A 27,033-nucleotide genomic window follows, 5' to 3' on the forward strand; every position below is an offset into this window, starting at 1 on the left:
GGGGGAGGAGGCAAGGCCAGGAGGCTTGATGCCAACCCGCAAAATAACATATGTATGTCTGCTGCATATGGGTTCAACGGTTATGTGGATTGAAGGTGGGCGGCCAGCGTGAGGGAGGATGCTGGCCGGAGACATGTGGTGTGACAAGACAAGGCACAGGAAGACTATTCAATGGAGACACACTAGATTCATTTAAAAAATCAAAACAACCATTGTTAAAATATATGTTGGGTTTTATTTTAGATCTTAATTTCAATTGAACATAAATAATAAACATTACACATTGTAAAGTTCCGGTTGCAGCACATCCAGGGAAAATCTGCGGTATTGTCCACTGTCGCTGGGGAAATGTTGTCTAATGGCAAGTACCGCACAGGCAGGTATTACTCTCTGAACGCGGTGTCCGAGCCTCCCGTGAAGCCACCAAGTGAAGCAACGATAGGCCACCAGCCTGTACCACCTGTGAAAATGAAAGATGCAAACTGTATTAAAATGACAAAACTTTCTTATCACTGTCGATTCAGGTAAAAAATGTCATTCTGCTTTGAAAAAAAATCTATCTAGAAAATGCACAATATGGAACCAATTTACATGCGTTCGAATGATATGTAGATGTAATTTTATATGTGGGAGACGACCATGAAATAGTAGTGGCATTACTGACATCACAACCAGAGTATACTTACTCGTTACTCGGATTACGCAGATGAACAGTGCTGCGAAGTTCGTTCGTACATAAGCACCATCATCATCCTCAACACGGTCCGTGAGAGGCAGGCTTCCCTGAACTCTGGCAGCTCGGTGATGCATTGCGGACTTGGCTCGCCTTCCGAAATGTAGGCCAAGCACCCGGAATTTTCACGGCAGCAGCAGTTCTCCTCCTCAGTTGGCATTAGCTCGCACCGATTGCACGTGCACCAGGTGGAGACGCCGTCCATGCGACATGGTCCAGGCTCTTCATCCGTTGACTGGTCCTCCCAACTGCCGTCCGAATCCCCATCGTTTTCGCGTGCTTGCCTTTCCAGTAGTTCTTCCTCGGTGTACTCGGGCTCGTACATATACGGCATTATTGTAGCCATTGTGTGGTAAAGAAAGTAAAATAATTTACAGAGATGGTACAGGTGTTCACAAGGCCTAGAAGCGGCGAAGGTAGCTGACCAGAGCACAGAAACGAGTCACAGAATACTCAAAGTAACACAGAGAGAATAATGGAATCGAAAATCTGCTGCTGTGTGTTGTGAAACAGTGTGTTTATACTTATTGAGGAAAGAGGTGTCCTGCCATTTCCATGGCGACACTTCATTCTCCAGCATGGGGTCTGGCATGGATTCACATGCTCATGAATATTCCCCGTCGTCAGGCTGGGAATCCTCGTTCGTAGTAATAACCAATCACTGGTCTCTGCGTCATACTGACCACAGCCAATGACTGCCCTCTACCTAAGCACCGCCTCTGGCAGCCATCTTCAGATTTTTACCGCACGTTCATGTGTTGGGATCCTCGTGCTATTGCTCTCGAGCGTTAGTGCTATTTTTTCGCGCTTTTTTACAAAAACTTCGATTCTTTCGGTCAAAAGAGCCTCAAGCTCCACCGATCCTACATCCGATCAACGGGGACCCGTGTCGGATTCATCTGTGCCCCTCAAGGGTGAAGATTTCGTCGAGCTGCACTTCGGAGGACTCCAGAAGCTTCTCAGGCCCGGTCTCGGAGATGGCCCAGGAGAAGGGAAGCTTGACGCCCGGAAAGCTGTTCAGGGCCTGCCCTGGATGCCAGCTGCAGAACGTCTTCAAGGAGGACGAACACTCTTTCTGCCTTTACTGCCTTCATGGGGACAAGACGCACGTGGAGAAGGACTGTGCGTTTTGCGGCAACATGTCGGAACGGACCATGAAGGACCGCCATCAACGTCTCGCCAGCTGGCTGGAGGGTAAGAGCCCGTCTGGCGAGAAGAAGAAGAAATCTGAGCGGTCTTCTAAGACCTTTGAGGGCGCCCCGGCGACGGGGGCCCAACATAAGGCCAAGCACCGCGAGTCCGCTGGCACCGGGAGCGCCGAACGGTCGGGCTCTACGGGCGCCAGGCAGGGCGCACCCTCCCCGGCACCATCAACCACGAGCCAACGCTCTGGGTCGGGTAAGAGGAAGGCCGAGCACCCGGCGAAGCTCCTGGAGAGACCCCGGTCGAGCTCTAAGGCAGAGGAGGAGCGTGGCAGTGCCCCCTCCCTCAAGGATAAGGCGGTGAGCGCACCTAAGGTGGTGAAGGCCTTGATCCATTCGACCAAGCCCTCTATCGAAACGGTCGCGGCGGCCCTGGCCCAGCCTGTGGAGGCTGCACCAGTGGTGGCGGCCTCGGGGCCCAGAATCTCCCTGCCTCCTCGGAGGGAGTCTTCTTTCGTGCCCATCGATAGGACCCCCGTGAAACCCGCCGTGGGGAAGAAGGGGGGGCAGGGCGTCGTCGTAGATTCGGCCTCAACCTCAGAAGAGGAACTGATCGAGGTCTTAAGCCACGGCCTAGGCGTGGAACAAGACCAGCCCGTCGGAATGGGCCCCGACGCAGGTGACGACGACGACATCGTCGAGGATACCGACGGGGCCCCTGCTCGCCCGTCGGATTCCCCTCTGCCAGCGCCGCAAGACAACTCAGCGGCCATTTTGTTGGCTATACAGTCCTTATGCTCCGAGATAAGGACGAGACTACCGTTACCGACGGAGGAACCTCTCCCGTCGGGGGATCCAGAACCGGGACCTTCTGGTGTTCCCCCTACCAAGAAAAGAAGGATCCATCCACCGCCTCCTTTTCAACCGTCGCGCCCCGTCCAGCCCTCCTCCCCGTCCACCCGAGGGGATGATACGGGGACTGACACGGCAGCGACGGGTACGGACGACGAGGCATACGACGAGGATTTTCCGTCGTCGCCTCCCACCAGGGCTTCTCCGCCCGACGAGATTGGATCGTTCCACTCAATGATCGCCAGGGCATCCGAGCTTTTCCAACTCTGCCCTGAGGAGAAGAAAAAGGAAGGCTTCCTTTACCAACGGCGCGAGACCAAGAGGAAGACGGTCCTCGCAGTGCCTCTGTTGGACGACATTTGGGATGAGGGCCTTTCCCTCCTCAAGAACCCTTCCACGACGCCAGCGAAAAGAGACCGGTACGAGAAAAAGTACCGGGTCCCGGACTCGGCCCCCCTATGCCTCCGGGCGCAGCCTACCCCGGACTCCGTCGTCTCCGCGGCAGCCAGGAAGAAAGCGGGGGGGGGTGCGGCCTCCACGTCGACTTCCCCGCCGGACGGCGAGGGAAAGAAATTGGATGCCATGGGACGCAGAGTCATCTCGTCGGCGGCGACGACGATTAAAGCGGCCAACGCCTTGGCTATCGTGGCCCGCTACGACAGGGAACTCTGGTACAAGATAGCTCCCCTGCTGGATTTTCTGCCGGACGACAAGAGGGCGGAGGCCCTTGAGATCCTGCAGGAAGGTGAGGTGGCCTCGGACCACGCCATCACCGTGGCGACGGACATCGCCGACACTGGGTTCCGCCAGATGGGCAACGGCGTTTGCCTTCGACGTCGCGGATGGCTCAAGGCTACGGACTTTCGGCAGGACGTCCAGACCAGGGTCCTGGACATGCCCTTCGACGGGAACAACCTGTTTGGGAAGACAGTGGACGATTCCCTTCAGGCCATCAAGGCGGATACTGAGACGGCCCGGGCCCTTGGAGTACTGCAGCAACGGCGGACGCCCTTTCGGAGCGGCGGAGGCAAGGGCGCCTCCAAAGGTTCCGGCGGCGGTTTCGCTTCCTACCGTCAAGCGGCCCGCTCGTCGTCGCAAGAGGCCTACAGAGGACGAGGCAAGTCTAGCGGCCCCCGCCGTCGTCGCCAAGGAGGCCAAGGCGGCAAGGCCGCGTCCAAGCAGGATTGAACCGGCCGTGGGGTCGGGCCCCCACCGAAGCACCCCGGTGGGAGGCCGGCTGGCGGGCTTCGTCAGCGTGTGGGAGTCCATCTCCACCGACCGTTGGGTGCTGGACGCCCTGGCCCGGGGCCACGCGCTCGAGTTTCAAAGAAGGTGCCCGCGCGTCCCCCCCGTGGCCAGGAAAGAACTTCACGTCCCTCAACTTCTCCTGGAGGTAAAGGCGATGCTCAGAAAGGGCGCCATCGAACTCGTCCCAAAGAGGCTTCGGGGCTCCGGAGTCTACTCGCGTTACTTCCTCGTGAAGAAGAAGACGGGAGGATGGCGCCCCATCCTGGACCTGCGACGCCTGAACAAGTTCATCAAGGCGCAGAAGTTCCGGATGGTCACCCTCCAGCACGTCCTGGGTCAGCTGGAGGAAGGAGACTTCCTATCGTCGTTGGATTTGGAGGATGCCTACTTCCACATTCCCATCCTAAAGGGGCACCGAAAATTCCTCAGATTCGTGGTCCAAGGGCGTCATTACCAGTTCAAAGCCCTTCCCTTCGGACTGCGGTCGGCACCCAGGGTTTTCACCAAGTGCCTCGCACCGGTGGCGGCGCAGCTGCGCCGCGAGGGGATTCACGTCTACCCCTACCTGGACGACTGGCTCATCCGCGCCAAGACGAGGGAGCTCGCCGTGGTCCACACGGCAAGGACCGTCCAACTCCTCACGGACCTGGGATTCTCCGTGAACTACGCCAAATCCCACCTGGTGCCCGCGCAAGTCGCACTGTTTCTGGGAGCGAGGCTCGACACAGTGTCCCTTCTGGCCTCCCCGTCGGAGGAGAGGACCAGGACCATCCTGGGCAAGGTGCAACGGATGTTGGTGGCCGACGCGGCCAAGGTGAGGTCCATCAAGTCCCTCCTCGGGATGATGTCTTCCTGCATCTACCTCATTCCCATGTGCAGGCTCCGGATGCGCCCGTTGCAAGAGTTCCTGGATGCGCGCTGGATCCAGACGACGGGCAGCTTCGAGGAAAGGATCAAGCTCGACGAGAGTTTCTGACGAGCGATACGGTGGTGGGGCACCCGCGCGCATCTGACGGCGGGCATGGACTTCCAGACCCCAGCCCACCAGGTGACTGTGACCACGATGCCTCCCTAGAAGGGTGGGGAGCGCACACCGAAAATCTGCACGCAAGGGGACTCTGGCTCCCGACGGAGAAGTCCCTGCATATCAACGTCCTGGAGCTCCGTGCAGTGTTTTGGGCCCTCAGGTCCTTCCTTCCGTCCCTCAAGGGCAAGGTGGTGAGGATCTTCACCGACAACACCACCACCATGTTTTACATCAGGAAACAGGGCGGAACCAGGTCCCCAGCGCTGTCCAAGGAGGCGCAGGACCTGTGGCATTGGGCCGTCGCCCAAGGGATTCTTCTGGTGCCGTTTCATCTGGCAGGGATAAAAAACACCATCGCCGACTCACTCAGCAGGGAGCTGCGCTCGTGCCACGAGTGGGAACTACGGCAGGATCTGGTGGATCGCCTCTTCCGACGGTGGGGCACACCCCAGATCGACCTGTTCGCGACGGCGACGAACACCAAGTGCCGGAGGTTCGCCAGCAGGTTTCCCCAGACGAGGAGCATGGGCGATGCTTTCTCGTTCCCCTGGGAGGGCCTGTTCCTCTACGCGTTCCCTCCCTTGCCTCTGCTAATCCGGCTCGTCAACCAGCTCAAGAGGTCACGGTGCAGGATGATCCTCGTCGCACCTGCGTGGCCGAGGCAGATATGGTTCCCGGACCTTCTGGACTTGTCGGCGTCCCCGCCAATCAAGCTGCCGGCGGACGCGGATCTACTCTCCAGGGAAGGAGGCGCCATCCTCCACCACGACCCGAAGTCGCTGAACTTGCAGGCCTGGCTCCTGCAGCGCTAGAGTTTGGAGGATACGACATACCGGCCGATTGCAGAGAGGTTCTTGCAAAGAACAGGGCGTCCTCGACTCTTAAATGCTACGGACACAAATGGAAGAGGTTCTCTGTCTGGTGCCACGCACAGAAGGTTAACCCTCTACGGATTACGGCTCCCCAAGTGCTGCCGTACCTGCTGACGCTGGCCAAGGCTGGTCTGGCACACGCGTCCATCAAGATTCATCTTGCTGCGATCTCCCGATACACCAGAACCACGGGCCGGACGTCCTTGTGGTCTCATCGTCTGGTGAAAGAGTTCATGAAGGGACTGTTCAGATCGTTCCCGCCGGTGAAGGCTCCGGCCCCGGCGTGGGAGCTCAACGTGGTGCTGACCAAACTCATGGGACCTCCGTTCGAGCCTCTGCACTCGGCCCCGTTGAAGTTTCTATCGTGGAAAACAGCTTTTCTCGTGGCCATCACCTCCGCACGACGAGTGGGAGAGATCCAGGCCCTTTCCTGCAAGGCCCCGTACTTGACTTTCCACGACACGAGGGTAGTGCTCAGGACGCACCCCTCCTTCATGCCCAAGGTACCGTCGGACTTTCATCTCAACGAACCCTTGGTGTTACCTGTGTTCTTCCCGTCGCCTTCGTCGCCGGCTGAGAGGACTTTGCACTCGCTGGATGTAGCTAGAGCGCTGAAGTTCTACGTGGACCGCACGAAAGGTTTTCGGAAGACGTCACAACTCTTTGTGAACTTTGGACCTGTCAATCAGGGGAAGGCTCTCTCGAAGGCTTCCATCTCCAGATGGCTCTCCGGCTGTATCATGTACTGTCACCGGTTGGCAAACCGACCGCTGCCTGGCCGTCCGAGAGCCCATTCCACCAGAGCGATCGCAGCTACCACGGCGTTCCTATCTGGTGTGCCCCTGCTGGACATATGCAGGGCTGCTACGTGGAGGTCGACGCACACCTTCACGAAATTCTACTGCGTCGACCGGGATTCCAGGGAGGAGTCCAGGGTCGGCCAAGCAGTGCTGCGCAACCTGTTCGCCTGAGGTGAGCCTGGTGAGGAGGTAAGATGCTTAATGTTGAGTTGATGTGATGCTTAATGTTGAGCCTTTGCCACCTCCCGTGGTTGTGCATGTGTGTACTGCTATGTATTCTTTATTCATGAGCATGTGAATCCATGCCAGACCCCATGCTGGAGAAGGAACAAGTTACTTACCTGTAACTGTTGTTCTCCGGCATGGGTCTGGCATGGATTCACATGCGAACCCTCCCGCCTACCCCTCTGCGGCTCTTCACTTGGTCATACTGCCACTTCACGTGCTTCCAAATCTGAAGATGGCTGCCAGAGGCGGTGCTTAGGTAGAGGGCAGTCATTGGCTGTGGTCAGTATGACGCAGAGACCAGTGATTGGTTATTACTACGAACGAGGATTCCCAGCCTGACGACGGGGAATATTCATGAGCATGTGAATCCATGCCAGACCCATGCCGGAGAACAACAGTTACAGGTAAGTAACTTGTTCCTTAGCTGAGGCGCAGCGATTGTTGACACGAAACGTGCTTTGGCGTTGGGCGGTACGCGTCTGCTGATGTCAGGCTCAGGGGCGGGGGATTTGATTTAGTGCCGCAAAAGCAGGTGAGCCAGGGCGATGGGGGGAAATGATAGGATTATCAGAAAATGGCGGCTGATTTCGAGTGCGTTAATGGACGAAAAGTCAGGTAAGGTCCAGAGGAAAGTTTTCTACGATCTACCGATTTATGCTTAAAAACACATGGCCGAACCGTAGGGACAATAAAAAAAAAGTCCCGGAACTATCCTTTAACACTAGACACAGTTATTTTGACAAACTGAGAAGACTCGTAATTTGGTGCCAGTCTAATCAAATTAAACCAATTGAATGCTTCTCACATTCTTTTTTTTTTAACTTTTCTTTATTGGCAAGGAAGAGTAACTGGTGCATTATATATTACACCAACAACCCATGGTACATAATTTGCAGCGTGAAGAACAGTACAGAGTATTAGCAAAAAACCGTGTACATTCGCAAAAGCACATCCGACAAGGCCACTAAGTTCAGCTCACACAGCTGCCTGCTCTGGTGATGGGGGAGAGGACTGAAGCTCTAGGTCCGCCCTGCTGTTTAGATAGCCACAAAACTCTGTCCACACGTTCTTGGGGCGAGCATTCACAGGCAGCATGTTACTATAGTCCTCTTCACATATCTGTGTCCAGGTTAGAGCCTTTAACCACATTTCTAGTGTAGGGGGGGACCATCGCTTCCAACACTGCAGGATGCATCTCTTAGCCACTATTGCCCCCACGTTCAAGAATTTAGTGACTCGTCTTGCCTCAGTCCCCTCCCATAGCCCGAACAGTACAGCAAGCGGGTCAGGGCTAATCCGGAACCCCACCATCTCTGAGAGGGCCTCAAGCACAGCCTCCCAGAATGGGGCCAGTGCTCACAGGACCAGAACATATGGGCGTGATCAGCATCGCTGGATCTGCATCTCTGGCAGGCGTGGGACTGGTCCTGTGCAAATCTCCCAACCACCCGGGGAGTGTAATACAGGCAATTAAGCAGTTTATACTGCACACATCTATATCTAGAATTGAGAGAGACCTTGCGTGTGTATACACATTTTTGCCCACATATTGTCAGTAATGTCTAGCCCAAGCTTGTGGCTCCAAACGTCGCGGACCCTGTGGGATGAATCTGCAACTCTTGTGATCAGCATTTTATACATGGTGGATACTATGCCCCTAGCCCTTGCGGAATTAGCAATGTAACAGATCTCAGGGGACTCGGGGTGGGGTGGGGGGTTCGGCCGGGTACGAAGGCCACATGTCTTGGACTGCCGCTCTGAGTCTAAAGTATTGCAGTAACTCCAGTGATGACTCGGAGTGCCCTGACCTCCATGTCTGCGGGGTGATGAATTTCCCCTTGGGGAACAAGTCGGAAAGTGCACGATATCCCAGTTCCAGCCAGTGCTGCATATGAAGTTTATCATGTGTGGGGGCAAGGCTAGGGAATGACCACAAGGGTAACCATTTATAATACGGAGGGGCTTCAGAGCCGGACTGAAGAATCTGTTTCCATGCCCTGATTGCGGTGGCCACCGGGTCAGCCGGGGCATCCGAATGGTACGAGAAGAGGATTAGGGACATGACATTCACCTCGCCAGTCGCAAGGATCTCGAGTTTAACATGCGGGGGAGGATCTTGGTGTTTGTACCAGTGAGTTGCATGCTGAGCTTGTGCGGCTAACCAGTATTGGGTTAGATCCGGTGCGCTAAAGCCCCCCCTCTCATAGGGCAATGTCATACGCTGCCATTTCCTGCGAACGGCACCAGAATGCCACTATAAACGGGCGCACACCGCATGTAGGTCCATGAAATAGTGCTTCCCGGGCCAGAGTGGAACATTAGCGAATATGTATAGAAGCTTTGGAACTGTAATCATTTTGATTAGCGATAACCTCCCTGATAGGGAGAGGGGGAGGCTACACCACCTCTTCATTCTGGCCTTGGCATATTGTGTGGCAGCCTCATAGTTATCGGCCAGTAAGGAGGATTTCAACAGGGATACCTGGACCCCTAGGTATTTGGTGCCCCCGGAGGCCCATTTGAGCGGGAACTCGCATGACGGTTGGGGAGTTGCAGGTGTGAGGGGAAAGATTTCGGATTTGGTGTAGTTTATGGTGAAGCCCGAGAATGTGCCAATTTTGATTACTTCGCGGATGATTGGGTCGAGATGCACCGAGGGGTCCCTGATGTACAGGAGTACATCCTCTGCGTAAAGTGATATAATTTCGGGCGTGTCACGCAAGCGTATCCCTTTGCAAGTATGCTTGTCTCTCACACTATCTGCCATGGGCTCGATAGCCATTGCAAACAGCAGGGGGGAAAATGGGCACCCCTGGCGCGTCCCCCTGTGGAGGGTAAAGGAAGCTGACAAATGGGAATTAACCAGGACTTTGGCCACGGGGTTAGTATATAGCAGTTTAATATAAGAAAGCATGCGCGGGCCGATCCCCATCTTCTCAAGCACGGCCACATATATTGCCATGAAACCATATCGAACACCTTTTGGGCATCTAGTGTCACAGCAACCGCGTTGGCCTTAGGGTCAATTCTAGAGATAACATTGAACAATCAGCGAATATTTAAGGTGGTGGAGAGGGCCGGGACAAAGCCACTTTGATCGGGGTGGATCAAATATGTCATGATAGGGAGGAACCTTTTCACTATAATCTTGGCGAATATGTTGGTGTCGGTCTGTAGGAGCCGCACTCATCGAGAGGCTTACCCGGTTTAGGGAGCACAGTAATGGTGGCCTCACGTAGGGAGAGGGGGAGAGGGGAAAGGCACAACGACTCCTCCCACACCTCGTGTAGGCGCGGGCCAGTAGAGCGACATGCTCCTGATAAAATTCAGCGGTTAGGCCGTCCGGGCCAGGAGCCTTTCCCTTAGGGAGGACCGAGATGGCTGCGGCTATCTCGTCAAGGGTAAAGGGTAAGTCCAACTGCTCCTTAGTGGCGTGTGATATGAAGGACATGGGGATGTGGTCAAGGAGTAGATCCAAATCTTGTGGGCTATGCTCGCACTGTGGAGCGTAGAGGGCTGCATAGAATTCTGCAAAGGCGTCGAGAATGGGTTGGTCGGACCAATGCCGCACTCCATTTTTGTCAGTAATACTATCAATCCGGGTTCTGCCCCCCTCGATTCGGGCCAATCTGGCCAAAGTTCGACCAGGCCTCTCCCTCTCGCCATACTTACGAGCCGCGATGGGTCGGCCATAGTATCTTAGTATCTCTGAGAGCATGGGCCACAAAGGTTTCCAATTCCGTTCGTATCTGTGCTAACTTGGTGGGGTAGGGGCAGAAGCGTATTCACATTCTAGTTCCTTAAGTTTGGCTTCGGAGTGCCTCAAGGAGTTCCTAATATCTTTCAGGACCCCAGCTTCCCTGGAGATGCACATCCCCCTGATGAACACCTTGAATGCCTCCCACCGAACCCCATCAGTTGTGTCGTGGCATTTATTGTTATCAAAAAACGAAGTGATATCTGCCAGGATTTCGGCCTTGAAGACTATATCGTGTAGTGCCTCTGACTTAAAGCGGGGTGGCGGGGAGGACAGGCTGCAGAGTTATGTCTAGCGTCACCGGGGAGTGGTCGGAAAGCGTGCTCGGAAATATCTGTATGTCGAGAATTTTCCCCATTAGCCCGGCCGACAGGAAGAAGAGATCGATCCTGGAATGACTATCGTGCACAGAAGAATAGAATGTAAACTCCCTAGCCTTGGATGAAGAGCTCTCCAGGGGTCAACAAGACCAGCAGAGACCATGTGGGCATGGAGCCGGCGAGCGGCTCTGGACATCATCCTGGGTGCAACGCCTGATCTGTCGAACTCGGAGTCTAATATGAGATTCATGTCCCTCCCCCCAGATGATAGGGACCTCAACATATCTTTGGAGCAGGGTGTTGACGTCATGAAAAAAATCAGGAGCATCAATGCACGGGGCATATGTGTTAACCAAGAGGCACTCAATGTTAGCCAGCAGACAATGAAGGATCACGTATCTACCCTCTCGATCTATGTAACTTGTGCGTAGGGAGAATTCCACTGACTTATGAATTAGGGTGAGGACACCCCTGGACTGAGAGGAGTACGCCGTGTAATATTTGTTGGGGCCCCATGCCGGAGCAAGAGAAGCCGAGAGATGCGCAAGGGCGTGGGTTTCTTGCAGGAGGAGTATTTTAACTCCATGCCTCTGAGCGTACGCAGTTATCCTGCGGGCCTTCGTAAAGTTGCTGAGCCGTCTGATGTTCCATGACATTAGCCTGATAGACATTTAAGTTTTCAGGGGGCATCCCAGCACCGTGTGACCTTGTTTGTTGAACATACGTTGGTTATAAATGCAATGGGACACTGCCTCGCACCCCATGTCACTGCTTCCCTGCCATTTTTGTTATAACACCCCACAACAGTTCCCCCCTCCCTCACAGCCCACCCCAACTCAGCAGTGCACAGAGACCCACCCGAATACATAGTGCAAGATTGCCAAATCCAACAGAGAACCGCACACCTGTACGCCCAACAGGGGCGCAACCAGTGATCATAACAAGCCAAACTCGGCATTGCAGCTGCAGCGAGGGTCGCTGCTGCCGTAAGCCCAACTTAAATGAGTGATTGGTGCAATAAACTGTCAATCGTATAGCGGTATCAAGATGATTCAATTTCAGGGAGTCATTACAACTAGTTACAACTAGCAAAGGATACATAGGACATAGAAACTATGAATTCAACAAGGAAAATGCAAATATTGAGCATGCCAGTAGTACACCAAAAGGCCCACACATAAGGGTCAGGACGAGTTCCTCAACCATCATCCAATGGCTCGTCTGCCGGGCCAGGGAGCGGAATTTGGGATTCAATGAACTTTACCGCCTCATCCGGACCATGAAAAAATATAGCTTGTTGCGATGGGGATGGGTAAGCTTCAGCCGTGCCAGGAACAGCATGGCGTACTCCACCTTCCTCTCCCTAAGCAGCTTCTTCACGCTGTTGAACTGCCTACGCTCCATCTGGACATTAACTGAGAAGTCGGGAAAGATTTGGATAGTTTGGGACTCCAGTTTCAGCTCTCCTATTTCCCGGGCCAAGTGTAGTATGTGATCCCTATCCCTGAAACTAAGGACCTTGGCAATAATCGGCCTGGGGAAGACACCCGGCTTGGGACGGGGGGCCAGCGCCCGGCGGGCGAGCTCAATTTCGAAGAACGGGGAGAGCTGAGGATTGCCCAAGAGGTCTCTCAGGAGATTTTCAACAGCTAGTTCCATCCTGCCTTTAAGGGCAGTCTCCGGGACCCCAACGGTACGGATATTGTTCCTGCGGGATCTACACTCTAAGTTGTCACACTTCGCCTTAACTTGCTTCATATCACGCACCAGGTCAGAGACATTGTTCTGGAGAGTGTGAACCACATCCTCATTGGCCCCAATTCTAGTCTCGGCCTCCACCAGCCTGGCGCCATGTTGGTCCAATTTGGCTTGCATGGAGGCCACACTGGCGTTGATATCATCCAATTTTTCATGGAATGATGCAAAGTTCTTTGCCATAGTTTCCATTAGCGTTGTGAGGTCTGGCTGGGGAGGACATGAAGGCATATCTGGATCTTCCTGAGGCGAGGAAGCCCCCGCTGCTCCTGTCTAGATAATGGCCCTCATTACAACTCAGGCGGTGGACCATGGTGCTATTAGCACCATGGTCCATGCCGGATTCCACCATGGTGGATGGCGGAATTACCGCCCCATTCCAACGTGAGTGGGGCGGTAATTCCCCATTCCCATTTTTGCCCCATAGGGCATAATGGGGATGGGGAAGGCGCTAATTACGGCACTGTAAATTACAGTGCCGTAATTAGCACCAAGGTCGCTTAGCGCCTTGGACTTTAACGCCTGCAAAAAGCACTTGTAATGAGGGCCAATGTTTTAGCATACTTGTCCATCGCCCCCGCCTTATTGGCCCCGCGTGATTTGCTTGACATGTTTTGGGGACACACTGGAGCCCTCCAGGGCAGACTTTGCAGGATATTAGCCCAAGAGCTTCAGGACCCTGAGGTGCAGCAGTATCAGGAAAGGAGGGGGGTCTCAACCTCCCGTCCAGCAGCAGACCAAACGCAGTACTGGGGGCGGGGGTGAGCTATTTACCAGGCAGCAGCGATCAGAGCACCAGCACCTTCGTGCAAGGATAGAAAGCGCGTCAACCAGTAAATGCAGCAGTATAACCTGGCGGGGATGATGCCAAGCACGGCACGCAGCCGGGGCTGGAGGGCCTCAGGTGCGCAGTGCAAGCAGTGATGGGCAGCACAACCAGAGGCCGCCGGGCTGGTGCAGGGCTTCGGCGGCCGGATGCACAGTCTGGAGAAGCCACCGAGGTGCCCAGGCAATAGATCAGTAGGGAAGTGGGAAAACTGGTCCCGCAAGGGAGTGGCAGCGCCACTACGGGCCACTCAGTCACATTGGGGTTCAGGGCCCGTGGGCCCGAGGCAGCTTGGTATATGTGGGGTGCTTGGTGCCCATAGAATCCGGCTGTGCGTAGACTCTGAGTGCAATGAATCCTTCAGGGGCACAGTGTGTGATAGCCTCAGGCCCCAGGCTCCTCACCTGCAATATCGGCGTCCAGCTCCGCGCCACCGCACGGGCCACAGTCGACACCCGCCATCCAGAGCAATCAGGCAGGGAGAATGAGGCGGGTCGCAGCACAGCCCGCGACCCGCGGGCGAGATCGCACCGGCCACCCCCGCGGAGCCGGGCAGCGTGGCGGGGGAGCCGCCAGATGGATACGGCTCGCTGTCTTCAGTGCAGGGGGCCGCCCCGGCAGCCCAAGCGGCGAGATGAAACTTGTTTGGCAGCCGTAGGAGCTATGTCGCCGCCGCGCCCGCGCCCCTCCGGGGGCAGGCTGAAGAGGTGGGCTGCACAGGCCAACAGCAGGCACAGGCACACCCCGCCGAGGGAGAGCAGGCCTGGGAAGAGAAGCATCACCCCAGAGGCGTGCAAAGGCTCGGCCGCGGACTGGGCCAGGCGGAGAGGGAAACGGGCCCGCCGCCACAGGCGGCAGCAAGAAACGCAGCTGGGCGAGAGAGCCAGACGGTCAACCAGTGGGAGAAGGCAGACCGCGACCCCGGCAGGACACAGGGGGCCGGGCCCGCAGTTGCAGCACACGACCCAGCAGGCCTCAGCTGTCGGTCGCCCAGCACCGGAGAGAAGAGGGCCCAGGGAGGCCCCCGAGCTCCGATTTCCACCCGGCCACCGATGTATGTTTTGGGCTGATGATAGGCAGCAAAATGCACACAGTCTCGGCTCTGGATGAAGCAGGGAACCGCTGATTCGAGCGGATATATAGCCGTCGGTCACGGAGCGATAGAGCTAGGCAGCCATCTTGCAGGCTGCTCAACAGCGCCCCCACCTCCTTCCCACATTCTGACATATATGCTCCACTTGCTGGATGCAAAGTTTGTGTTCAACTCCTTGAAGGTCTACCTGGCGGCTTTGTCAGTTTACACCACTTCCCACAATAAGATCTCATGGTGGAAGGTATCTGTCATCAAAGCATTCATGGAGGGAGTAAAAAGACTCCGTCCTCCAATTTCAAACCGGCCGCCAGGATGGGATCTCAATGTTGTACTCGCTAAACTCATGGGCCCCCCTTTCGAGCCGATGCACAAGTCCAGTCTCAAAAACCTGACTTACAAAACTGCCTTCTTAGTGGCTACCACTTCCATAAGAAAAGTTGGCGAAATACAAGCATGTTGTACACAAAGACAAGCTGGTTTTACGTACTAACCCTAGATTCTCCCCTAAATTCATCTCCAAATTTAATGTAAACCAGTCAATCGAGCTACCGGCTTTCTTCCAGGAACCCAACAGCTCAGCTGGGGTAAAACTCCACACACTGGAAGTGAGGAGGGCAGTCCTATACTACATAGATAAGACCAGACCGCTTAGAAAGACAGATCAAGATCAACTGTTTGTCTCCATAGCGCCAGGCAGGGAAGGTGGCAGCATTTCAAAAAATGCCATCTCTAGGTGGATAGTCAGATGTATCCAACTGTGCTATTCCCTATCAAATAAGACACACCCAGGGCTCACTCCACAAGAGGCACAGGAGCCACGCTGGTTTTCATTGCAAATGTCCCTTTAGACAGTATTTCCAAAGCAGCTACATGGAGCTCAATACATACTTTCAGTCAGCACTACTGCATTGACACTCATTCCATGACAGATGCACAAGTAGGACAAGTGGTTCTAAGACATTTGTTCACTCATGAACCTTCTCACATCCCACCTCCTTCTTCTAACACTGCTCACTAATCTATGCACGGCATTTGATCTAGCAGATTCCGCAAGCCTCAGAAGGGATACATTACTCAGCGTAATAGTATTTTTGATGCTTGTGTCTGCTTAGATTCACATGCGACCCACTCTTCCTCCCCTGGAAGAGAAGGCGCATGGATGCTTATGAGCTTGTCTGATACGTATCTGCTTGGATACAACTGTACTCACGCTACACCTCATGCTACCTCATGTCAGAAAAATAACAATCTGAGGACTAAGACGCATGAGGGATCATGGGTACAGTGGACGTCACGCTAGGGATAGTATTACTGGCACGTCCTGTCGACGTCCCTTTTCGAGTTTTGAAAACAACAGCTGTAATACTCTGCAGCTTCCACTAGATGTTGGCCTATGCACAGCATGTGAATCTAAGCAGATACAAGTATCAGAAATATGATTACGGTGAGTAATGTTCCCATATGTAACTTTGTGCCACTAATGTATATGTATCCCTCCACAAATGACAGAAAAAAATGCGAAGCCCACATATACTTCCTATACCAACAGAGTTTACTCACGGGAGGCTGGTGCCAACTCCAAGCTAAAACAAAAAATGGAGTAAGAAGAAAACTAATCCACAGCATGAATCGAACTTCGATTTCTAAAAAGTCTATAATTTTACCTAGGCTAAAAGCAGGTTAACTGTTCAACAGTGTCCAAGATTTCCTAGGCTGCATTTGCCTTTGTTCTTTTATTTTGTGTTATATGTTGTTGATTTTGTGGCATTTCTTCCTTCCTGTAGCATGTTACATGGTTTTTAAGAAAATAGTCTTTTTGAATTAAAGCCATTGTTATAGCCGCTTGCAATAAAGAAAATAAGACATAGATATTATAGTATGTCGATCGTTTATATCAGTACAATTTAGCTTGTTTGCAAATGTTTTAAAATATTTTTCTGCTTAATAAATGGGATTCATATTTTAATTGGGGAAAAATATGTGAAAAGCAGATCAAAGCACATTGCTGCATATGTTGTGAGATTTACCAATTGCACTGCTATTTTTTTAATAGATTTTATTTCGAAATGTGCATAAATTAATAAACCATTGTTTTACTCAAGTTATTTCTATGCACCTTCAGGTTCCTTCATTCTTCACTGATGCAGAGAGAAGATCTGTATTGGGTGCTGCCCAAATTGTTGGTTTGAATTGTCTGAGGCTGATGAACGACATGACGGCAGGTATGAAAATGTATAGAAATTGTAGTATGAATTCATCTAGTTCATGCTTATGTTAATCCCAAACACACCCTTATTCTGTCATCCAAAGTTCTGCTGTCGGCCCTCTCCAGCCGATATTAACTATGTTTAGTTTCCCCTTCTCTCATGATGCCTATCATTGCTTTCTTCCTCAGCAAGCGTCATGCTCATTTGTAAAGCTTAAGAACTTCCCTACTTCTTTTGATCTCCCGTTTCTTCTATTCAACTCTTCCTCTTCTTCGAATGAATGTCTTTGGGGCGGTTTGCTGCCCTTCTCGCCACCTTTTAAGTTATGATGATCATGATTCATAAGCATCTCAAGAAGTAACAGGAGTTTAATGTATCCATTTAGAGATGATTTTCTTTACAGTATGTATAAGTTCATGAAAAGAAAATTGCATATCGGAAGTGCTGCTTAGCTGCTCGGACCGCTGCTCCTGTGGACTATTGCCTAAATCCTCTCATGATTTATCAAGGCTCTTTTGGGAAGATTTACATTGTTTGGGCTAAGCCACGCACCCTATTTCCCAGCACTCAGATTCAACACGCGTTTGCATCCGCGCATACGGGAAGGGCTGAGAAGTGCTGCTTAGCTGTTTGGCTGTGCAGCGGTCAGCGGCATCCCAACCTCCGGCTATCTGACACAGTTGTATATCGTCCGCCGGTAGACAACCTACGATCTGATTGGCATTGTGGGCATCGCACTGAACATTGTGTTCTCATGTTCGGTGGTGTTTACACGCTTAAATCAACGATTGCCGCTCAAAGGGAAATAGCCAAGCTGGCGATACAGCTAAAGCGGACGCCTATTGCAAGCACACACTTGGCGAGCGCAATACATAAACTCCCCACTGGTGGCTCTTTGCTTCTGAAGACTTGTATAGTAGATATTCGTGATTACTACCATCTGGAAGCAGGACAACCCAGGGCGGTGTCTCCCGCTGAACAATCTGACATGGCAACTGAAATGACTCTGGTATCCAATACCATTAATATAATACCCGGTGACACGGTTGATTAGACTGCAACACTCAATTCCTTATTGGTTGCAGGCTATATGCAAACACTGTCAGATAATCCTGCCACAGGGGTGATAATTTTGAATTCCCCACATCAGAAAGACAATGACCTCCAGAATGAAAGACCTGAGCCCGTCTATGGCCATTGATGTAACTGCAAGTCATGCCTCCATATATAGCGTTCAATGTTCGACTATGCTGGTAGCCTTACTGCCAGTTGCCGATGGACTATCTCACGTGGAGACACTGTGTTCAGTTAATCACAATTGTAATCCAATCCATATTAAATCGGTTGCCATCCCAAACAACATAAGTGTGTTGACCCTACCTGCAAGAGACATTGATAATCTTTCACTCGCCTCTTCACAGCCGTCTTGCAGATTTAATCTTTCACAATCACCAATAATGTTTCCATATTCTGCACAAAATGTGTCTGCTTATCCTTATAATTTACAAAGCCAACATCTAGACCTCCTACTTAAAAAGTAAGCAATGGTCCACCGCTCAACATTCTTGAGTGAACACCTCAATTGACATTGCATTATCGGCAATGAATGTGACACTGATTGCTTTAATGAAATTGTTCGAAGCAATTAATTCAAAAGTTAACCACCAGATATCTCTGATCAATGAGCTATGCATCGCGACAAAAATGTCAAGAATAAGTCGCCTTACGTGTCTCCAGTAATTCTTCCTCTGCCTGTGTCTTCATCTCACACAGACATTACTAATGTGACCCCAGTCTCTGGAAAAGCTGCAATATCTGATGTAGCCTTTGTTTCGCACCCACTAACAACGGTCCCAAAGGCAGATCACATTAAAAGTCCTATACATATACAAGACTCTATCAGTATTATGCCCCAAGTTGAATCCACTCAAATGGTAGGAAGCTTGATAGCCGCATGCTCCTCTAGTCAGGACAAGCAGGCTTTCAACATATTTAAATGACCAGGAGGTAAAAGTATTACATCTCTACCCCCAGCGAAGAAATCTAAGAATGTCCAAAGAAAGGTCATGCAATCTCACTCCAGTACCAAACAATTTATTAGATCCATAACTGACCCAAAAAACAGGCAATAAAGAAATACACGAAAATTAATCAGACCTACAAAGACAATAGAATCAAACGCCTGACTCGGAAGCTCATATATAAGCCTCTGGATGACTTAGTCAATGCAGCCAATGTGCACGATGAACGACAGTCCCAGTCCCCAGTGGTTGTGATTGTTTCTCCTCCACCTGCAAGTAGATCCCCGCTGTGAGTTCTGCCTGCCATACAAAGTGACACTTGTTTAACCCTAGAACAGCAACAATGTGAAATCGAGAAATTGGTTGCTATGTACACTCACCCTCACAGGAAACTATGACAAGGACTCCGCTATGCTTAACATTTACAACATCATCCAGGCCTGGATGGCAGCAAACAGACTGTGCCTCAACTCTGACAAGACTGAACTCCTCCTGGTAGGTACGCCCGACACATTTAAAAATCTCGACTCACAATTTAGCCACTTCACTATTGACTCCATCAAAATTCCTGTATCAGACTCAGTCAAAACACTTGGAGTCTATTTAGACTCCTATCTATCCATGAGTAAACAAGTTAGTGCTATCGCCTCTTCGGCAGCATACCACGCCAAACTAATCAACACAGCCAGGCCATTCCTCTCCAAAGAGAACTGCACCAACATAGCCAGAGCCATCACAGGCTCAAGGCTAGACTACTGCAACGTCATCTTCCTGGGAACCTCCACCAAAAACCTGGACAGACTACAAGTCATCCAGAACAACATACTCAGTGCAGTTCAAGGCATCGCGAAAGGAGAGCACATTACTGCCGCGAGGAGAGCAGCCCACTGGCTTCCAATAAAAGAGAGAATCTTATTCAAAACTCTTTAACACTGACCCACAAGTGCATCTACCACTCTGTACCCGAATACCTCTCACAAAGGATTCACCCCTGTTCCTCCACAAGGCCAATTAGGACACCCTACGCCAACATGCTCTGTGTGCCAATGGTAAGAAGAATTAGAGCAGGTGGCTCCAGCTTCCCCTACCTAGCACCATCACATTGGACTGCCCTACCTCCCTCTATACGAGGCAAGACCTTCCTCATGACCTTTCGCAAAGCCATGAAAACAGTGCTCTTCACCTGAAACACGCCACTATCTACAGCCATAATCTACCTGCTCCCCACATAAATGTGATCCCACATAGATGTTACTCACCTATGTTCATATGTATATTATGTTTCCTAATGTATACTTGCTCTTTTTGCTCAATGTACAACTGCTTTTCCCCATGTGCCCTCTCCCTGTAACTAAGCACCCCTCAAGTAACAGTGCCTCAATGCCCAAGGGCTGCAGTGCGCTATACAAATATAATAAATAAATAAATAAAAATAAATAAATTGCCTCTACCCAAAGACAAGAAGCAAATCAATTCAATCGTCCTGATTCACAAAGACTACACAAGATAGCACAGTCTCATTCTGAGCATGTAACCTCTCGGACGTCTATGCCTTGGCATGTCATCAACTTTAACAAGGTTTCGTCTTGCCCTGACCCTTAGAAATCTTCTGAATTTCTTTATAATAAGGATCCCAAGAACCGGTGTCACTCTAATCTGCTTCTCAAAACAATGGCGGCTCATTTTCATTATTTCATACTACAATGTAGACAGAGACCCTATCTGCAATCTGACCTGAATAGGTACAGCATTTTGAATTTATTTAATGCATTTCAAGCCTGGAAGATATTACATCAACTGATATCAACCAAGTCGAGTTCCTTAAAGATTCTGACTTGTCAGTTGTCTGCTTGTGTGTTGTGCTAAACACAATATGGCAATCTAGAGCCAAGTTATTTACTCTAGTCTTCTCTTTGTATCAATACACCTTGCAAGACACGAGCATTGAAAGTACGAACGCTAATACACCCATGAACGTTAAGCAGATAGAACCTTGCTTTGCATTGCTTGTTCTGTGCCAGATCGTGAGGTGTCCATTCATTCTCAGACTCCCATTCCAACAGCATGGGCGACAAGTTTCTCAAGCATAACAACAAAAGGCTTCCATTAAATCTTCCTGCTCCCTTTCTAGCTGAAACACGCGAGGGTTCATGCACCTTTTAGACCCCCACCTTCACTGAATTAGAGAACTATGACTTAATCGCCCTGCAGTAAACATGGCTAACTGAATCCCCGTCAATGGCTGGTCACTCAGTTTTAGCTGTCCCAGCTAAGTCACTACCTAAAGGTAGACCAATATCTGACCTAATAGTCCGTCAAAACGTAATCTGCAATTACTCTTCAACCATGGGCGGCTCCCAATCTATATATTCAATTAGTGAAACTTAAGTGGGCAATGACAACAGTAGCCATTATCAATATCTATTGGAGCCACGAGGGCATAGCTCCAACCAGGTTATTTGATGACCTCTTAATGGTTCTAGATCTAGTGGCATCTGATCCATCTACAGCCCATACCATTCTGGTGGACGACCTAAACCTTCACCTGTTTACTGATAAAAATAACAATGAGCGCGCCCTGAAACAACAGTGGCATACAATAATGGTTGGTAGACAGCTCATGATGGCTAATGGAGCTATACATGGTGATGTGCAGCCTAAGAGCACATGGCGACATGGACGGCAACAAGCCTTTATTTATTACGTTTATGTAGATTCTACTCTATTTGCACTATCAGACTCATTACTCATTAAGCCTCAGCCCCATAGTGACCAAAAACGATTGTCCCTCTCATGGACATGGCTCATGCACAATACTCAAATTCTTGTAAATCACTTTCATACCCAGCTTATAGTTTCTGGGGGCCGCAGTTGTTTTCAGTGGTGCAACAAAACCTTGACACAACTAAATGAATACATTAAAATCTCCGGGCAACACAATTACGTGGCTGCGTGGAAAATTTTCAAGGAGCAATACTCCAGGACAAACAAAATAATTGTTAAACACAGTCACGTGTATGACTAGGCTTTGCAAATTAAAAGGACAACCTTCCGCAGAGTGAAACGTGCGACTGGGAATCTACCTCCGGCTGACAGAGCTCAGTAAACAACTGCCTTAAACACGCCAGGCTCTGATGTTCCAGCATGACGGAGAACAGATGTTACTCCAGATTGCGAACAAAAATTTGGCGCAAATATGGTAGCTCCTTAACTATTCGCACTGCTCACCACATGTCCCTCTACAAATTAATGCAGTGGCGGAACAGCAAGGGTTAGAACACTTCACTGCCCTATATGCTCCACCCAAGAATCAGCTTTCTATTATTTCCATTCCCATGCCAAATTCTCTGCCGATGTCACTCACTGAGGAAGACATTATATTTTATATCCATAAATTGAGCTCCTCTAGAGCATGCAACACTGAAGGCTTGCACAATTTTATGTTAAAACATCCAGAATTATGGGCCAAAATTCTCTTTACTATCTTTAGACCCTAAGTCTTAGAAACACATATTACCTTCTTCCTGGTCGCATTCAATCATCATACCAATCTTCAAAAAGGGCGTTCAGCAACCTCCAACCAGCTACAGGCTGATCGCCCTTCTTGATGAGCCAGGAAAAATATTTGCCCATTTAATCTTGGAGGATTTGAACAACTGGGCCACCAAATACAATCAGCGAGATCCATACCACACTGGCTTTATCCTCGGTATGGGCACAGCTGTTAATCTGTTATTGATAAGTGACATCAAAGCCCACTCGTAACTCATGAATCATCAAGTCTATATGCCTTTCATTGACTTCAGAGCAGCGTTTGATTCTGTCTCTCAAGAGTTATTTTTTTTATTTTTAAAATTTTTTATTGGTTTAAAAACAAACCTTTAAAAAAAAGTTTTTTGTTACAGACATCAATTCCTGCACATAATTCATTGATTGCACCCAATACTGCCAAAACTCAAATTAACTGTTACATCTTTCTAGCAACCCAGTAATTAAGATTGAGGTAAGTCCGGTTTCAACAAGTTCTCAATCACGGTTAAGAAAGATGTGAGTGGGAGTATCAACTTCATGTCGATCCCGTTGAACATTTTCTCCCACCATTCGTCGGCACATAGTGAAGGATGGTCCTCGGCCCATGTTCCCAGATGGATTGATTGCACGTCTTGCAATTTACTACAGAACAATACCAAATGTTTGAGGGTCTCTACCTCACGTGCACATAACCTACATGCTGTATCTAAGGATGCATTACGATCCCATACTTTGAGCCGCTCTCTAGTTTTGAAGGCGTTCAGTCTGAACAGCATGAACACTCTCCTTGCGTTTACACTCAGGAACAGGCCTATGTATCTTTGTAGGACATTAAATGCCCTCGCTTCAGTCGGTACATCAGTCATCAGTGTCTTGTCGGATCTTTGAGCGCATGTCGCCACCCAATCAGCATGCCAGATTTTTAACTTTGCAGCATCCGGATTGTCATGCAAAGTTTCCTTGGTAATATAAATTCCACGAGGAGGTCTTCACAGCGTTTGGCCCACATTGCTACCATGGTATGACCCTCGCAAGATATGTCATGTGGGATCTGAAACTGAGGAATGTTCTTGCGTTTCTGTGCTTTACGAAATAAAGACAAGAGGTTCCAACAAATTCTGCCATGCAACAAAGTTAGTGCCAATTCATATTTTATACATGCCGTGGATAGCCCCTTTGGCAGACTCAATGCTTTGGACCAGAACATGTTCTCAAGTGTAGCCCATAAGGTTTCAGGACATTAGGATTGGAGAAACCTTGTGTTGGTAAAAGTTTAGAATCATGGGCCAAAAATCTCCACTATTTTTGTTTTTTAGGCACATCAGCATCTTCTCTGCGTCGTGTTGTACCAGTAGGTGCCTGTGGCCTTTTAGCCAGTTTTTGTAGTTTTGTTTCGCCAGCTGGTTTTCCGCTATTCATACATGGCTCGGGAGCATTTTATTTTTATGGATCCTCGAACGCATCAGATGTTTCCTCTTCATCACCTCTAGGTCAAAACAATGGGTGTTTTTGAATGACACATTTTTGAGCCCTATGTTTTTTGCTTTAAACACAGATAGCAGCGGTGTATATTCCACTGTTGTGCCGTCGTTTGTGTTCAGCCACAGTCTGATTCTACTGGATTCCACCAACACCTGTGGTTGACCCTCTAGACCAGGCTTATTATTGGCAGTTGAGGACTCCATTTTTAGCATGTCATGGTCGCTGTTAAACATGTGGACCACCTTTAAAGATTTGATTCGGGAGTGGAGGGCATCTGATGCAAACATATAGTCAGTAGTAGATGTTAGCTCGCCTCGTTGCCATGTTGAACCAGGTGGAATATCTCCACGATTATATCCATTTAGCATTGTTAAGTCCCGAGCTTTTAGTTCTTCCAGCCAATCTTTTGCAAGGCTTGCTTTATGTGCTTTTAGCGGTTTAAAGAGGTCTATGCTAATGTCACCACAAATTATTAAGTTTATTGGTCGTGTAGATTCCATCACGTCGTCAATGATTGTTGAGATTTGGTCTATGAAAGATGATGAGCCCGCCCTCTCGTGGTTCCAATATGAATTTTGTAGGCCTTTATTTCATGGTGTTTCCGGACACCTGGATGTAAGAAGAGCAGTTTGTCGATTTTAAGAGATGGTAACCAGAGGATCGCCTAATGAGAGTCACCAATCCTGCCATAGTACGACCCTTTTCTAGTGTAATGTCAGGATTGAGGGCCCCTTCGAATTCAGAGACCACAGGTAGGGTACTCATCCATTTCTCTTGCAAGCAAGCTACATGGATTCCCTGCAGCTAGTTTGAATTAAACAGATGTACAAATCCTCTCGTGTTCCATGATATAAATGTACATGATGGATTGTGATCCTCTATCTGGCGTTAACTTAATCTATTTTTGTTTAAGGATTTTGCAAGCCAGTACCAATTGTCCATTTGATCCTTAATAATCGGGCTGCTTGATGGAGTGTTCACAGCAGTCTCGCAGTTGATTCCTCCATTTATGGTGATTCTAATGTTATCCATTTTACTACTCAAAGCGTCGAGATGGGTTTCAGAAAAAGAAACCTTCGGCAACCCAGGTTTTAAGATGCCATGTGGTTTCTGAGGAACAAAGCTCTGCTTGTCAACTGCCTTCCTGGTGTTAGATGAATTAGCAAAGTGCTCGTTCTGAGTGATTGGATCGAACGATCCTTCCCTCGTGTGAGAGGATCGATCAGGTGACATAGATTCCATGACATGTTTCCCAGTTGACTTTTTGAACCTGTAGGCTTCAAAACCCAATGCGAATAAGGCGTCTGCGGCCTCTAAGATTGCTCCTGCAATTATGTTTGATGTTAGATGTAGAATCACCTTATCGTTCCGTTTTTCATCAGGGAACTCTATGATTTTTACGTCCTGAGAACTCAATGCACGTAATTGGGGAATGTGGTGTAGACGTTTTATCACGTTTATGCGATTCAAGATCAGATTATCGCAAGAGTCGATTCTCTCAATCAAGATCTTTGATACAGGGATGTTGATTTCATGAATTTTGTTTTTCTGAGGCTTTGTTGTAACGGTGGAATTATCAGATCTCTCCATATCATATTTGTCCTTGATCCCATGTTGTGAACGTTTTAGTGATGGTATTAAATCATTACTATAAGACTTCTCATAACCAGCACTTACCCAAACAGATGTCAGTTGGTTAGGCTTTGTAATAGGCAAGGTAGATCTCTGTAGATTAGCCCTTATTAGGGCCCTTTTTTCTTGTAGGGTGTGGAACACGGCACTTAACGGCAGAGTGTCGTTTGCCACGTCAATAACGTTTTCAACAATAATTGCGCATGTTCTTCGCTGTTAATCACATCTCTGTCATTAATCAGCCTGTCTGAGGAAGTGAGCGTGGTTTTCCTAGGCAGCGCCGCACCGCTGTCAACTGGCAAGGTAAGTGTAACCTTTCTCAGTGGTTCCTGTGGTTTGGGACTGTCTGATGCAGCCTTCGCTGTAGACCTGGCGGGCTGCTTCTCACTATCCTCACATTCTGGATTGTTGTACACGGATAGGTCCAATAATGCGTCCAAACTATCCTGCAACGCCTTGTCGATCTGAATGACTTCCTTTTCTGGTAGTATCGGTGGTGGAACAATCGTTGTAGTCTTGTTCTCGGGTGTCTTTGAAGGAAGACAGGTATTGGGTGCTTTCACCTTCTCTACGTATTGGATCACTTTAATGTTCCGCAAACATTTTCGGGCCCCACACGCTCGATTCATCTTCCTCCCTGGAAGGTTTTTGGATTTCTTTATTTGTTGTTTGTGAGGCTGTATCTGTTTTGTTGTTAACAGAGTGGGGTGGGAGCCACCATTGAAGATGGAAAACAAATCAACGGTCTTGGGATGGGCTGATTCAACAACCACTTCCTTAGTGTTAGGCGATAGCACAGCATTGGGGTGTGATGAGGATGATGCAACTTGCACGCTAAGTTGGGCCAAATTAGCAGTGCTTCTTGCCTGAAGAAAGGCACTGTTAAAAGAAGTCTCTGCCGCAGTTCCCGGCGAGACAGTAGTGTCTACATCATCAAGAGTAATGGTTCCGCTATTCTTATGATTTCATCTTCCCAGTGTTAGTTTCTAAACTTGGAGTTCTTCCTTCTTTTGACTTTCGCGCCCTTCCAGTAGCGTCATTTGAGGCCGTCCCCACTGTGGGCAGAGCAGGATTAAGTTGTAAGACGTCAGAGACCCCTTCTTGATCAGTGCATGTTGGCTGAACGTCTTTTGCCAATACTTGAATTGGATCATGGCGGTCAGTATCTGAGATCGTTGCACCTGGAGGTTGAGATGTCAGAGATGCGGCCCTATGGTTATGGCGGAACAACGGCAAAGCTTCTTTTGCAACCTCTGCCAATAGTTTTTTGTCAAGTGCATCGTTTCTTTTTTGATCGTTTACAGATGAGAGTAATGTCATCATCTTGTGAAATACCTCTTCTTGCTTGTTAATTTGTTTTGACTGCGATTCTTCCAGATGTATCAATTTAGAATTCATTAGTGCTACCAGGGTTGTTAGATCCCTAGTACTGTCATTGATGGACTCATATAGTTTTGTGAATGGCACCTTTGAGATAGCCATTGAAGAGGTTAACAGAGCTTGTAGT

General features: G+C 49.7%; 1 protein-coding gene across 1 annotated transcript in view; it reads left to right on the forward strand.

Moving 5' to 3' along the window:
• The window catches only part of HSPH1 (heat shock protein family H (Hsp110) member 1), a 2,244,846-nt gene that overhangs the window by 706,640 nt on the left and 1,511,173 nt on the right, over positions 1-27,033 (forward strand). The window contains exon 5 of the mRNA XM_069639955.1: positions 16,776-16,875. Within this exon, the coding sequence (XP_069496056.1) occupies positions 16,776-16,875 (100 nt within the window). The remainder of the gene's footprint in view (positions 1-16,775; positions 16,876-27,033) is intronic.

Source organism: Ambystoma mexicanum, chromosome 7q, assembly GCF_040938575.1.
Source record: "Ambystoma mexicanum isolate Mex_15411 chromosome 7q, UKY_AmexF1_1, whole genome shotgun sequence".
Lineage (NCBI taxonomy): Eukaryota > Metazoa > Chordata > Amphibia > Caudata > Ambystomatidae > Ambystoma > Ambystoma mexicanum.